The 15,598-nt window shown below is 35.6% G+C and overlaps 1 protein-coding gene across 2 annotated transcripts in view; it reads right to left on the bottom strand.

Moving 5' to 3' along the window:
* Positions 1–15,598, bottom strand: part of FAP (fibroblast activation protein alpha) — a 39,929-nt gene extending 24,331 nt beyond the window's left edge. Inside the window, exons 1-10 of one of the 2 annotated variants that reach the window (XM_065670565.1) lie at positions 15,326–15,598; positions 14,966–15,050; positions 7,183–7,278; positions 5,279–5,373; positions 5,069–5,143; positions 4,833–4,885; positions 3,681–3,753; positions 1,988–2,108; positions 1,294–1,448; positions 198–301 (exon numbers count right to left, since the gene is read on the bottom strand). In XM_065670565.1, the coding sequence (XP_065526637.1) occupies positions 198–301; positions 1,294–1,448; positions 1,988–2,108; positions 3,681–3,753; positions 4,833–4,885; positions 5,069–5,143; positions 5,279–5,373; positions 7,183–7,278; positions 14,966–15,050; positions 15,326–15,331 (863 nt within the window). In that variant the 5' untranslated portion in view covers positions 15,332–15,598. The remainder of the gene's footprint in view (positions 1–197; positions 302–1,293; positions 1,449–1,987; positions 2,109–3,680; positions 3,754–4,832; positions 4,886–5,068; positions 5,144–5,278; positions 5,374–7,182; positions 7,279–14,965; positions 15,051–15,325) is intronic. The other variant, XM_065670564.1, reaches the window with a different exon arrangement.

The following is a 15,598-nucleotide window of genomic DNA, read 5'->3' as shown; positions in this document are numbered from 1 at the left end:
TTTTTTTTTTTGTCCTTTGTAACAATGAATCATCTGGACAGAGAATCAAAATACATTTCTAGTTAGCTTCTGATCCATCTAGGAGATGAATATGGCACTCCACTGTTAGAAAACAACTCAGAAGTTCAAACATTTAAAACAAATAGAAATTTTTATTTTATTTTTTGAAAGAAAAGACATATTTGAGGGCACACTACCTTGATGCTATGACTGCAGGAACTGGCACCTTCTTAGGACCAAATGCTTCAGCATTAATAGTGTCTACAATAAACACTTTAACAGTAGGATTTTTAGCCCCAGCCTTCAAAGAGAATGTATCAGGTTATTCAAATCAGGCTCTGAACAATTCAGAATGAGGAAAATAACAACACTTTTTGTGGGAAAGGAAGCAAGGTGTAAAATACATATTCAATTGTGTATAATAGGGCAAATGTGGTTTTGTAAGATCACACAGTGTCACTAAAGCAGTATTATGGTACTTTGCATCATTTCATATGCAAAGACAAAAACCTCTTAAACAGTCAAATTTAGTGCCTTTCCTTACAGAAAATGTACTTGATGGGAACCACCACTGAATTTGCATTATGGATCTGTGCAGCACACATGCTTACTTTGGTATAAAACTCTAGGAGTGTATTCACATGATTGCAATTGCTCTTTGACATTCCAGCTGTGGAATAAAATGGTTTAGCTTAAACTGACTTCATGCTTGCTTATTCATTGCATACATTATTAGTTTTTTAATTCTCCTCCATGTGTGGTTTAAAACATCTAGATTTACTTTAGAACTGCAACCCAGCTGACAGTTGAGTAACTTCTTAAGATGCATTAACATGATCAGTTGCAATCATATGAGCATGACAAGAGTCAGGAGAGCTAATAACATGCTGAAGAAATGCCAAACCAAAACCTTCTTGCCTTAGATCTGGCACTTGAAAGCAGTTAAAATCCAAATCCCCTTGAGATCAAAAAGCACTATGAAGTGTGCAAATAAACTGAAGCTGTTATAGCCTTTATTTTTCAAAATTTACTGTAATGAAAAATAACAACAGCACAGTTAACACATCACAATAAGTAAACTGAATTGAAAAAAAAAGGCTTGACCATGCAAGCATGCACTTGCACATGCTCTTTACTTACATGAGTAATCCCCCCCCCCCCCCCCCCCCGAATAAATTTAGGACATAATGGATTTAACCACTGTAATATTACCATATTTTAAGTGCAGTTAATTTTATCAAACGACCCATAACTCATTTATCAACAGAAAGTCAAAAGAATGCTAAAACATACCTTTGGGTAGGGGATAATTATTTTTCTAGGATACTGGTCCTCACCAAAATATGAATATTCAATAACTGGTATGTCAGTATCATTAAATTGTACATATGCTAAATACTTTCCACTTGGAGACCACCACAATGCATATTTTGTCGCTAGCATTTCCTCTGAGGAAAAAAACCAAAATCATAATAGTTTATCATTGTTTCTTATTCCAATCTCTTTTAGCATTTAGCACTTAGATATGTAAAGTGAGTTATACTAAACAAATAACACTTAACATATTGCAATACATCTCAATTCTGAAAGGTCTCAAGAACTCTCAGAAAGGCACAGAGATCCTATTTTTTTTTCCTGTATGTATGTGGGTTTTTTTAAATTATTTTTTTATGCACTGAAATGCCAAATTTTCACCAAAATTAAAAATTCCATTAAAGCTGAATGCCCAGCTACTGCCTGTGCTGCAGAAGGAAGCCTGGTATATAAGTTTTGATATATTTTCAGTAACAAAAGACTTAGGAGTATGGTTACACACTATGAATACAAAATGCAGTCACTGTATGGAAAATAAAATATGGAAATGCAGTAATTTTTAGGGCTCCAAAAATAGTGTATCATCACACGTATTTTAGACTGGATTTTGAGAACCAGGTAATCTAAACAAAGCATTGAACATGTTAGTTGACGTTCTTCAAGATTTACTTACCTTCATAGACCCAGTCAGGAATCCCATTAAATATTTCATTCTGTTTTCCATCAGTAGTTATTTTAATTGGTGCCTCTCTTGGACTTCGTTTCAAGTAGATATTATTCTGATATACATATACCTAAAGACAAGAAAGTATTTCTCATGAATATAGACACCAGTAAGAGAGGTTAGAGTAAGATCTTTTGCAGCCAATGCTCTTACATTATACCAACAAGAAGACAAAACGAATACAAAATGGCAAGTAAACGCCACACTACAAGCCGTTGCAAATTCTGCAAGGGTAGGTACCTCAGTAAATAAATGATACATTACAGGCCAAATTCCATGTTCACCCATGTCAGAATAAATCCTTAGCAGCTCCTTTGAATTTAATAACTTCAGAGGATTTTGTGGCAAGTTTTGGTTTGGAAAATAAGGAAAAAAAAAATAAAAAACTCATTCAAATTGCTGTGTTTTATAAGTGACCCTCAGACAAAGTGTTTTGTGACTTCTCTATCTGCTTCCACCAAAACTAGAAGATAAAAAAAACCCACCAAACCACAATGACTAAAATGAATATAACTGGACTTTTAAAAATCTGTCAAAAGGCCTAGGTGATGTGAGATGAGACAAAAAAAGGTTTTACTCCCTCTGGGTTATTTTGTTTTTGTCTAATAAACTAGTTACCAAAAGAGAGTTCTTGCAAGAAATGCTTGCAGGCCTTGTATATCTCTAAATTTCAATCAATCAAATGAATGGACATGTAGTTAATAAATCAGCAACAGAAACTACACTTTCTTAGAAAATCATGCCTTCTGAAGCTATTAGCATTTGTTAGCAGTATCAGTGTAACATTTAACTACTTTGTGCTTTAAATGAAAACCAAAGCAACTCCTAAAACTCTCAGATCTGATACAAGGATATAAAAACATCACAGACTACTGGTACCAGGAAGATAGGAAACTGCCTTCAGAATTCTTGATAACAAAATGACAATATTTAACTAAATTGGGAGAACTAATACTAGAACACGGAGAAATATTCTTAATAAATTGTCCATTCCTATGTAGCACACTCCTGGGTATTTTCTGAAATGAGTCTGATATTTAAATTTATTTTTTTTTTGCACAAATATTTTTCAATACTGGGTAAATAGTTAAAAAACACTAATTGTTATTGGGCTGATCTTTTGGAACCAAGAATAAAAACGGTTTATAAACTCATTACTATGCAATAGGTCTTTTATCACTACTGAGATATCAAGTAGCTATTAAAAAGAAAAGAAAATAACATTTTTTATGAACCTGACAGCCATTTTCTAGGATGAAAATTTTAGAAAAGATTTTAAATACTGCTCCTTTAAATCTCCATAGTAAACACGTGTTATACAGTGTCAAAGGAAAACACATTGGTTTTCAGGCCCTAAAACTACATTTAAGCTGATATACAATTATGTTGGTCAATTCTTGATAGGAGATTGCCGGCAAACTGAAACACGCAATGTAGCTGAGAACACAATCCTTCTATCGAGACACAGACAAGCTAAATTTTAACAAGCTAAAACTGTTTTATTTGTCGGTCTTGCTTACAACCAAGTTTATTACACATAGTCCTGTCAAATATAGCCTAATGAAATAATAACCAAAGGCAAACAGATGTTTTTTAGCCACACAAAGCAAAATAATTTTAGTGCTTTGTTATCTTTACTGACCAATTTGTGTCCAACGGGTGACCAGGATATATACTGAATTTTATGTGGAAGCTGATTTTCTGTTACAAAACCACTAAAAAAAAGAAAGAATTTGAGATGGCTTTTTGTGCACAGTGCAAATGGATCATTATACTGTACATTCATATAAAATTCATGGAGGGCTATGTTTTCTAACAGCTGATTGTTTTTTGAGCCATGCAAAATCAAGGCAGGCAGTGAGACATGCAGTAATGTGATGGTGTGCACCAGTGCTGGTAAAGCCTTCCAACTCAACCTTTTGAAAACATTCAACAGCAGAAGAAGCCAGCCTTATCTCTTTCTAAATACTGTGTAACCATCTACAGTAATTTGCTCCATCTGCAACCTCAGCAAGTTACTGGGAAATGTGAATTCAGGATATTGCATGCTAAGGCAACCATAACAGCAGCAGTTGCAACATTTGTTAAGGATCGGGACCCACATGCAGTACCTCTACTCACATTAGCTTGCAGCAATCTTTTCCTGTCATCTTGAACTAACAGTTTCGCACAAGTGGAGCAGCTCAGTGCAGCCCCTTTTGCTCAGAACTGAGAAGCATTTGGTCATTTTACTACTTAAGGTATAAAAAGTCACTCGGGAGACAGGTGGCCTCCTTCAGACTTAGGTTGAAGAGGTGGAAGAGTAGTGGTTTGAGGAAGATCTTGGGAAAGAGAACAAATACCATAGGAGAAGCTGTAAAGTTTTGAGGAACCTAGGACTGACTGTTACAAGATCACTGCAGCACTAAAGGAAATGTGAGAGTTCTAGGAAAGCTAAAGATTGGATCAACCATAGAAAGGATGAATTAGACAACAGAATGACATGGAGACATCAGCTGTGAAGCTGAAGTGGACTCAATCATCCAAGATATGCAAAGAAGAAAAATACATGAGAATCTTAAGCAGTCAAAGTTTTAGGGCATGAAATATAAATCAATCTAGATACCTGGATGAGTAGGTGAAAGGACTGTATGATTTTCTTAAAGGCCATTTTTGTCAAGCAAACAACCTGACAGATTCAGGCAAAAGCAAAGCAGGGTGGTAGTCACATCACTGTGGAGTTTTTCAGTGGAAATGCAAGCACATCACTACAAAGTATTCACCATAGTTCCCTGTAAGAGGTATCTGGTCTTACCCATATATGAGATCATAAATGTGGTATGATGCTGTATAAGAGTATCTCCACAGCTGCAAAAATTAAGCAGGAAAATAATATTATTGACTTGGACAAGATAATATAAAAGTAATCAGCTGTCTTTTCATAGCCTGGTCATTTCTCGAGAAAGTACTAAGAAAGGTTTATCTGTAGCAACCACAACGAACAAAATACTAAATGAAACCAAACATTTCATGAAGTGGTATATTAATTACCTTTGAATAATTGCTTTCCAGAGCTATGAAATATTTGTCAGATGACAACACATAATTTGAAGCATTCACTTGTTTCTGAAAGATTCAGAAGTAGATTAGATTCTAGTAAAAAAAAAAGGATTTGATGAGTTTTAATCCACTCACTTTTAAACTGGCACTTGAAATGCAACTGCATTTTGCTGCTTTTTTATTAATTGGAATGGTACGTACCATTGTGCTGTTAGTCATGATGGTAGTTGGGTAATTCATTTCAACATTGTAGAGTATAATGTCATCTTCTGCAGACTGATGAAGATATTCATTGTCTTTATAAACAAGATAAAAGGGCTGTTACCTTGCACAGAAGATACTACAGAAAAGATCCATTTATCAAAGTATTCACACTCCTGTCAATGAGTAGGCTTTGAGCAAACTCTTTTGGCATCTATGTAATTTTTTTTTTCCTAATGATGCCAAGGTACAGAGTTGTCAACAAACTGCTTTCAGGGTTCTTGAGTATGTTGTCAATATGACACACTGCACAAAGAATCAGCTAGTTAACTTTATGATTACATGCCAGATTTTAGTAATTGATCAAGAATACCACTGACAGACCCATTAGAAGGTCAGTATCATAACGTAGCTGTTTTCAAGAAAACCAGAACATTCTCATTTCTACAGATTCCATGCATAACAACAGTAGCATGTAACTGACACTATGTAAATGGTACTCCCCTTACTCACACAGGCCCTACATACTGAGGATGAGTGACCTTCAAAGCGAATGGAATTGAAGCCAACCTGTGCTCAAGACCTGCGCCATGGTTTGGTAGAAAAGGAAGATCAGAATTTTAGTTTCACATTATTATTTTTGCTGCTAGAAACAGAGAGAAGGAATTACATGGTGTAGCTAAAGAGAGACTTTAACAGGCAGCCTGAAACATTGTATAAGGTGTTCATTTTTAGGAAATTGGATCACCCTTGGATCTTTTGAGCACACTTCTGTGATTTGTGTTAACAGCGTTTTTGGTGATATCAGGCACTCTTAGGAAGAGATAGTCAATTTTAACTCCTTGCTTCAGAAGAAAAATAGACATATGGAATGCTGTAGGCATGACTATCTATGGAATCTATGGCATGACTTTTGCGTGAGCTTTGTGACTGTTAAGAGGAAAGATAAGTCTAAGTGTGAAGGATATAAAGAGGGAAGGAAAATATTAGGTTTAGGTGATATGCTGCCTACATACTTCAAACATTCAGACAGAATTCTAACAAATGGTGACCTAATTTCTATATCATACAAGTGATATCAATATGCTTCAAATATTAATTGTAAAATTTGAACTGCTGCAAGCAATGCCCTGGAAAGCTTCAGTTATGTTCAAAAATTGTGGGTAAAAACTAACATGGTAAGACCGCATCTGAATGGGCACTATGTTTCTTGTCTTGAGTCAGGAACAATTGCTTGAAGCAGCGCATAGATGGAGTGGTAGTGTGTGTACTAGAATGTAACCCAATCTAGCTCAAGCCTTTGGGTGCTTGCCATGCACAGACATATCTCAGCAGCAATCAACTTCATGTCTTTTTTACCTTAAGGAACTCACTCAGAAACTCAACCTTATTTTCTATGCAACAGGAATTCCAGCATTTTGTTAAATGAGACAAAATCAGCTGGGCTCATTGCAGAGCTAAGTACTCATGAAAACAAAGAATGGGGCCTGTAAGATAGGCTACCTCAATTATTACAAATGGTAAGTGAATTACAAATGATAAATGAAAAAGGGCTGTGACAAACACAAAGAAGAAGATTGCTTAAGAAATGACTGGCACATTGATATATTTCTTTCACTTACTGCAATGAATATGACAGTAAAAAAATAAAACACTGAAAGCCTCTGTAAAATTATACTTGAGTCAGACATGTCTGTTGAAACATCAAATACCTGGAATTTCTAGAATGACGGACAGAATAGTAAATTTCAACCATAAGTTTTGACTAGCAGATTGTTTAATTTCATAGTTAGCATTCATTCACAGTAAAGCTGGAAGGAAAATACATTTCTGAGTCTGTGTAAATCAGTTTGGAAATACATATTAAAAAGGCTTATGTACTTTTGAGGAAAGATTTTACTTACCTGACACCCAATATGGAAAAAATGTTTTATATTGGAAGTTTCCATTCAGGTAGTCCTCCAGTGTAAGGGCTCTGGGTCCATCATCTGTGTTGACAACTAAGACGACAGAAAGTTTCTGTTAATACAACGGTATGAAGTGTGAAAAAAAAAGGAAAAAAAGAAAAAAGAAGCAGTTACTAGTCCATTATTTCTTTCCTTTTTTTTTTTTTTTTTTTTTTTTCTATTTAGCAGCAGAGAATAGTGAGGATAGCATAATCCTGGAAGTACAGAGTAGGCAGCAGAAAGTTTTCTGTTCCTGTTCTGGTAAGGTCCACACAAACCCACAAACTAATTTAGTTCCAATCATTTTTTTCACTCAGATATATTTACTTGTAGACCCTGTGAGTCCCAGAAGAGCCTTTTCTACACAGAAGACAAAGCAAAGTTTTTTTTAAAGCACAGTTTCATGAACTTGTGTGGCATGTAGAGCCAACTATTTTAATAGGAATTTGCACATATTCAGCAGACTCAAACAGCAGGATGTACTTACAAACCCCTACTGCCAAATTTTATAAATACCTCATCAACCAGAATTAGAAGATGGACATAAGGCTTCCAAAATGATCACCATTCACATATTTCTCTTAGTAGCTACATGAAAAAATAACAGATGAAGGTATGCTGATAAAAATAAAGCTGAAAAGGAATGAATGAATGAACCTGAACTTCAACTTTTAATTTAATGCTGCAAAAGAAAATTGGCAATGATTCTGGAAAGAAGAAAGGTACTCTGATATTAGATTTCTAAGCATATTGGATAGCTGCATAAAAACAAGGAATAAAATTGTGTCTGGTTTTGTGGCTTTTGTTTGACTATATTTCCTCCCAGTGCTAAACACCGTAAGCTAGGGCAGAATTTAAAAACCAAGTTTAAGGACTAACACCTATATGGGAATTAGGTAATGTTGAAAATGCTGGTTTGCTTAGTGCATGAAAGTGAAAAAATTCCTTTGCAAAAATGTAACAAAAAAAAAAAAAGGCAAAAACCTATGCAGCTCACAAGAGAAACAGCACTCAGAATATTTAATCCTCAAAAGACATAGGAACATTTCTGATAAAGGCCATTTTTTAAAGTTCAGTACCACAGTAATTGCAGCTTTTAAGTCTAGGCATTCTGGATTCTATGCTTTCCCCTTTTAAAATCAAGGGGACTTTTGCCATAGTCTTCAGAGATAGTGGAGATGTCACGCTGCAGCTGAGTAGATCTCTGCCACTTCCCCTGTTTGTTCCTTCAGAGCAATGAGGTGACAGCCAGATAATCAAGATGACTCGTTGCCCTCAGGTTTCATATCATGCTCCATCACTTCCTCATTACAGCTGCCCCCTCTGTTAAGATCACACTGACTTCCTGGGAAATGTTTCTTCATATTCTCTTCCATAGTACTTTATAATGATAATACATGTTTTCTTCTGGTAAGTGACTATTACTTACTGTAGAATACACATGTCAGGTTGACTGTTGACACTAGCCTTGTCTGCACTAATGCAGAAGAAAGCTGTCATGAGAAATAAAACTGAATGCCAATCCACAGGCAAAAACCATTGGCATAAACTCTGAGCTAGCAGTATGTTCAGAAAATATCTCAAGAAGTTCAATAAGAAGTTAATCCTTCCTGCTAATGCCGTGACTGTATATTAGAGATCTTTGATATGTTAATGATAAGCATAGAAGATGTCAAGCTCTTAAAAAAAATGCATAGAAAATAATTCCAAACAAGAATTCACTTCTATTTATACTGAGTGATTACTACTTATCACTAGCTTCCAGTTTAAATTCCCCATGTGAATATGCCTATTTGCAAAAGAAATCCACTGTTAAGATCTATTTCTATGGCTGTGTGTATAGGAGGCTTGTATTTGCAGTCCTTTTTGCTACCTTAATTTGGTAAATATTCCTGGTTCCTTCCCTCAGATTAAGAGGATTTTTTTACTAAAAAGACAAGCAATATCACAAATGTCTCTTCTCTGGTCTAATTTTCACAGCTCTAATTTAAACCTTTACTCTGTTAGTCATCTCACATACATACTTAATATTCTGTGATAATTTATTATGACTGCTAATGATTTTCAAAATGTGTCCACTCCTATCTGAATTTCTACCAGTGGACTGCAAAAAATGTGATCACAACTATTTCTTACTTGATTACTTATAATTTTGAATGCTTGTTTCTAGGCAACAGAAGATATCTTTAAATGTTTTAAATGCTTTAATTAAAGGCACCATTTTTAATAGTTTTCTATAATTGTTGCTGATTCTTCTGAAACTAAAGACTGGCTCAATAATAGTATTCAAAATCTCTGTTCACAGAAAAAACCCTAACATGAAAATTACTTTACATGTCTGCAGCACTATAGCGACACTGATTTGGATGGCTGTTGGTGAGCCTGGCAATGTCTTTTGTTGTGTTTTGTTTCTCTATGAAATAAAGATGGAAAAAGATGCCAAGGGACAAGGAAGCAAATAGCTGAGCAAACCAAAGAAATGAAAGCTTACCAAATTTCAGCTTTGCTCTTTTCCCTTCACCACCCCACTGTCTCAGTTTTAACCCTTTGTGGTCCATTTGCATCCATTTACAGCATGTAGCTCTGTATTTCTCTCTGCACCAAATCAGTTATTTTGCTTCCCAGTGTAACTTGCTTTATATATTCCATGATCATAATTATTCACTTGTGCATTTGAGTATATTCGACATAGTGTAATTATGGTGATAACAGCCTGTAACCATCTATTAAATGTTACTGGCTTTAGACAGACACCTTCTCCTTTACTGTTCAGTTCACTGTTATGAGAGAGCTTAATAAAACACAAAAAGATGAACCTTCAGTTATATTAAGCTCAGATTAACTTTATGCACAGCAATCCATCACTATGAAATTCTGTTTGTATTATCAGGATTATTCCCTTTCAAAGACCACTAGACCAATACAACCCTTGCACTAGATTTCAAAGCCCCGTTGACTTTTTCTACAATGTGGTCTAATGTGCATCCATATAAATAGTGTCTACTGCTGCCAAATTAAAGAAAGTATGCATAATAATCAATAAATATTCAGTTTCCAGTATTTTTTATTTTTATATACGTAATTGAATACAGGTATTTTATATGTATTTGTAAGCAATTAATATATATGTATTTTTATATGTATTTTATTTAGCATCCACTGCTACATGGCAAGATGACTTGCAAATGAAAACTGGTTATCACGGTATTATATTCTGCTTCTGGACTAGACTGTCCATTCTCATCTCTGCTGTTTGATGCTGAATATCTAAAGCACAAGTTCCTTCAACATGTACAGGAAAACAGCCTTCCACTTGAGACCACAGCTCAGTTCAGCATCAGAAATTAATTCCAACACTCCTGATCCTGCTCCAGAACTTCTGGTCACAGTCAGCTCCACATCAGCTCAATCTGCATTTCTATACCCGCATCACATTCAGTCATTTTTTTTGTGAGGTGTAACACTGGTTTCTCAGTGAAAACTACTTCAAAAACACCCTTTGGAATGAGAAAAAAAGATGAAGTCTGAACAAGTCATGTTCCTCAGTATGATACAGCTCTTGTTAGGAACAGAAAGTGTGTACAGAAAGCTAAAGCATGCTAGAATGAGAATGGTTTAGTTTACTACAGACTCTAACAAACATCTCTACTGCTAAGAGAAAAAGCTCTCCTCTCTAACGATAGACTAAGAAAGATTCACAATAATCCCTTTCAGTTATTGAAAATAATGTTTTCAGAAAATATAAAGAAAAACTAGTATAAAAAATTAACCTTGGAACATAGCCATCATACTGCATTTCTAAGCATAGACTTGAAAAGATTTTTTTTGGTAACCTCTTTAAAATAGTCCTAAATCAGAGTATTTATTCTGCCACCAGCATGTGAAAATTAATGCACAGAAAATTAATAAGAATCTGTTTTGGGTAAGCACTTCATGCCAATTTAAGAATCTAAGTGACAAAGAGTTTCTTCAAACCACTAGTCAGATTTGGAAAGAAAAGGCCCACCCAACCCCACAGTCCTAGGAGTATTGTCACAGACTGCTGCTGCACAAATATAGCAGACTGAACCCTCTTAAGGGAATATAAACTAATGGAGAATATAGGGTTTACCTAGAAAGATTTTGGCATGAATTGCTACTTTTTTTTTTTTTTCTTTAATGCAGTCTAAAGTACCAAACAGAAGAGGTATGAATTAGTTTAATCCATCTTAATATTGTTTTACTTTTGTTACTTTGTTCTAATAACCTTATGCTAGCTCTCTGCCACCAGAGTACAGATCACTGCAGCTAGGCTTACTTAGATCTGAGCCTGAACTTGTAGCTAAGACTGAACCACCAGATTTTGGTGGAAGCATACTGTCACAGTAATCTACAGATTTTCAGTTACAAGAAACTTCAGCAACAATGGAGAGTTTATAATCTCTAACTGTCACTTGCCAATTTTGATAGATGGCCAAGAAGATGAGAATTTCTCTTTATTTCTGTTTTAAGTCAAATATCCGACACCCATTTAAATTAGAAAACGGGAACAAAGGGCATTGTCTCTAGCTGACTTTAATGCCAGGAACCAAATTCCTGACTGGAAGCATTTTTTTTCCACTCCACAATGATGGAAGCAATCCTGCTTGACTTTGCAACAGAAGACGGGGGAGAATTCATTGAAAATGGATTTGGCTGGTGTGTAGCAAAGACCACCACCTGTTTCTAAGAAACTGGCTGTTCCACTTCCTGGCTGATAAGTATGGCCTCTGATCTGATATGCAACATCAGAGAGGCAGGGGCTTGGTTTCAGGTCTAGGTCAAGTGTACAGTGGGGACAGAAACATTGACATGTACTATCCTGGTTTTGGTTGGGATAGAGTTAATTTTCTTCCTAGTAGTTGGTATAGTGCTCTTTTGGCTTTAGTTAATAACAATGTTGATAACACACTGATGTTTTAGTTGTTATTAAGTAGCGCTTACCCAAGTTAAGGACTCTCCAGCCTCATGCTCTCTGCCACTGAGGAGGGGTACAAGAAGCCAGGAGGGAGCACAGCCAAGACACCTTACCTGAACTAGCCAAAGAGGCATTCCATACCACAGAACAATATGCTCAGTATATGAACTGGGGCAGTGGGCAGGAAGTGACCGGTCGCTGCTCGGGGCCAGGCTGGGCATTGGTCAGCAGGTGGTGAGCAGTTGTATCTTGCGCCACTTGCTTGTTTTTACATTTTTTTTGTTTGTTTGGTCATTCTCTCCCTCTTTATTTCCTATTAGTATTATTGCATTTTACTTTATTTCAATTATAAAACTGTTCTTATCTCAACCAATGGATTTTGCCTTTTTTTTCCTTCATTCTCCTCCCCATCCCACTTGGGGTTCGGGGTGGGGAGTGAGCAAGTGGCTATGTGGTACTTAGTTGACAGCTGGGCTTAAACCATGACAGTTCTGATTCTGAATATTCATTAAAAATAGCAAAAGACAAGATTAGTTTGGTGCCTGAGAAATACATTCAGTTAATTGTAACTGCCTATGGTTTTGCTATTGTTTTTCAACTGCATATAAATTTGTTTTTTCTTGTTTATGCTGCAGAACAGGCCTAGATACAGTAGCGTATACGTGAAAAGAACCTTTCTGAACAGTTTAGAGCTGGGTTATCATAGTTAGGTAAATCACTCAGCACATCCCTAGCTCAAAGAAATGTCAAAACCTCATCACTAATTTCTTAGGCATAGATGCCACTTGCTATATTGAGATTGCCCATCTTGCTTTTCTGAGCCCCACAGAAATTGTGTATAACTGCAACTAAGTATTTCCCCCTGACTGTCATCTCCAAACAGATAATTGTTTTCCAGTATAACTTTTGAGAATTTTTCACAGTTTTATACTCTTCCATGTGTAAACCAAAACCAGCTATCACATCTTGAGATGTTTGAGGAATATGAAGTTACTAGAAACTCAGCAGACAAAACCAGAACTAAATGTTTCTTCCAGTTCTTTCAGAATTATATATGACATGTTTCTTTGCTGATTTCTTAAGCAGAAGATTAGTTGGTCTGTGTCTATACACTCCTCATATGCAATTAATTGTCTTGCTAGATTGCCACATCCTTTCAGTAAAGCAGCAGCAAAGGTGGAATGTGCAAACATTCCATTTCTGTAGCCATTTCCTGTCTTTGACTTGCAAAATTTGTAACTGCAAAATGAATTAATATTTTTCCATTAACAACTGATCAGTACACTACAAAGAATTTGAAAGGCATTCGAACAGGTAACTGCATCACTTGCAGTTCCACCTGTGAATAAGGACATAATCAGATGTGTTCAATATAATTGTGTTCAACATAGAATCATAGAATCATTAGGGTTGGAAAGGACCTTAAGATCATCTGTTGTTTAATCCACAATTATCTAAAACACTTTTTCAAAAGCATTCAGTAAAGAAAGATAAATTCTTTATCATCTTACTGAATCTAAATGTGATGTCTGATATGACACCAAGTCACTATTCCAAGAAACTATACAGATGAAACGAGTTCTCTGTAATGGCCCAGGTACCAAAGAGGCTCAGAATAAGACTAGTGAGCTGGTATGTGATAACCTCAGAAGGGAAAAACACATTCACTTCCTCCTACAGTACCTTCCATGATCTAGCCTTGATATGATCTATCTTCATATTCACATGCTGCATAACAGGATCAACCATAAGTGCTTCAGAAACCTCCATCTCTTCTCTCAACAACTCATGATTACTATATTCCAGAGAAATACAAAGTAGTAAAGAGATTTCACCTTTCACAAACCCTGCATATTACCTACAGTATCTAACTTGCATAAGACAAGCAGATAACTGATTTTGCACCCCTTAGTTCTCAATGCAAAACTGATTTCTTAATCTTGGTCACACTGACAACATGTGAACAAAGAATAATAATTAAAAAAATAAAACCCCTTAAATAGATACTGTTAATGGGATGAAGGCTATTTATTATTAATTATTTTAGAGGCATTCAATTAATCTGCTACAGTGAAAGGGTTACATAAATAATTATATTGCCCTTAATACACCTCTCATAGAAAAAAATTACTGTAAAGAGTGTGCCACTCAACCTCTAAATTTCAAACCACACGCACTTCAGAATCTTCTAGAGGACTAATTTTCCTACAGCTGGCATAATAATACTAGAGCAAATACATATGTAACAGTATATAACAATAATAGAGCAAACAGAGCAAACTATGCATCCCTATTTAATACAATGCTGACTTTAATTTTTAAATGCAATGTTAAGTATATTCACAATCATACCCTACCTACAACAAAATGTTCAACTTGTAATTGGATAGAGAACTTCTGTAATTATTACACAACAATTTAAAACCAAATACAAGTTCACCAAGCTAAAGGAAATTACTAACAGTTTGTGAGAGTCTCCTGACCTCTAACACAAAAAATAACAAAATACGAGATCTCAGAATTATTTTTGCAGTCCTGTCCAAGAACATTATATATCATGCACAAGAAAGTTAATTCAGGTGCTGTTCACTACAAGGAGTTCCTTGTTTCAGCATCTGCTGGCATTTCAATCCTACCTTCAGGATATTCAGCTGTCAGTACATTTCTGTAAAGTGATAAAGCCATAACAAGCCTGAAAGGACAGGACAACCCTTAGAGATGACTTAACAAACTTTTGTGAACTTTAGAAGCCATAATAGCTAAAGATACTGTGTTTTGCACTACATTACATTACAAATGCCTTACCTCTTGATGGAAGCAGTATAATACACATCAGTAATATGGAAAGCAAAAGGCATATAACCACGCCAAAAATTATTTTTAGCCGGGTCTGCAGGACAGAAACAAACAGTAATTACATTTCTAATATTGTCTGAAGCACGCTTCTATGGCTTCTAAATAATTAAATCCTTCCACTCTCTCTAACTGCTGCAATCCGTACAAGCGACAAGCAAAAACATCCCTGCAATACATTTGAAAGTACTTTCCTTTCCTTTTTCTTTAAAACAAATACTTTCACATCAGAGCCTGGCCTTGTGCAATAGCTGACAGTTGAGAACACCACATATAAATGTTACCAAAAGCAGAATTCGGCAGCATACAGACCTTCATTTTCCCGTGGTATTCTAAAAGAATGTAAATTCTCTCTTCTGGGTGTTGGTCAGTGGATCTAGGAGAGGAGTTTGAAAAGGCAGTGTCTGTTTTCACAGTTGGAAGCTAAACCGCTGGCAGGCTTTTTTTCTTTTTTTTTTTTTCCCCCTACATACTTTTGAAAACTATGCCAAATTTCAAAGGGTTTCCATAAAATTAGAAACACACTTTTGGGGAAGTTTTAGGACCAGAAATGGACAGTGGGTGGCTATATGGGTGGTGATTATA

This window comes from Lathamus discolor, chromosome 3 (genome assembly GCF_037157495.1).
Source record: "Lathamus discolor isolate bLatDis1 chromosome 3, bLatDis1.hap1, whole genome shotgun sequence".
NCBI lineage: Eukaryota > Metazoa > Chordata > Aves > Psittaciformes > Psittacidae > Lathamus > Lathamus discolor.
This window is presented reverse-complemented; position numbering and strand designations above follow the sequence as displayed.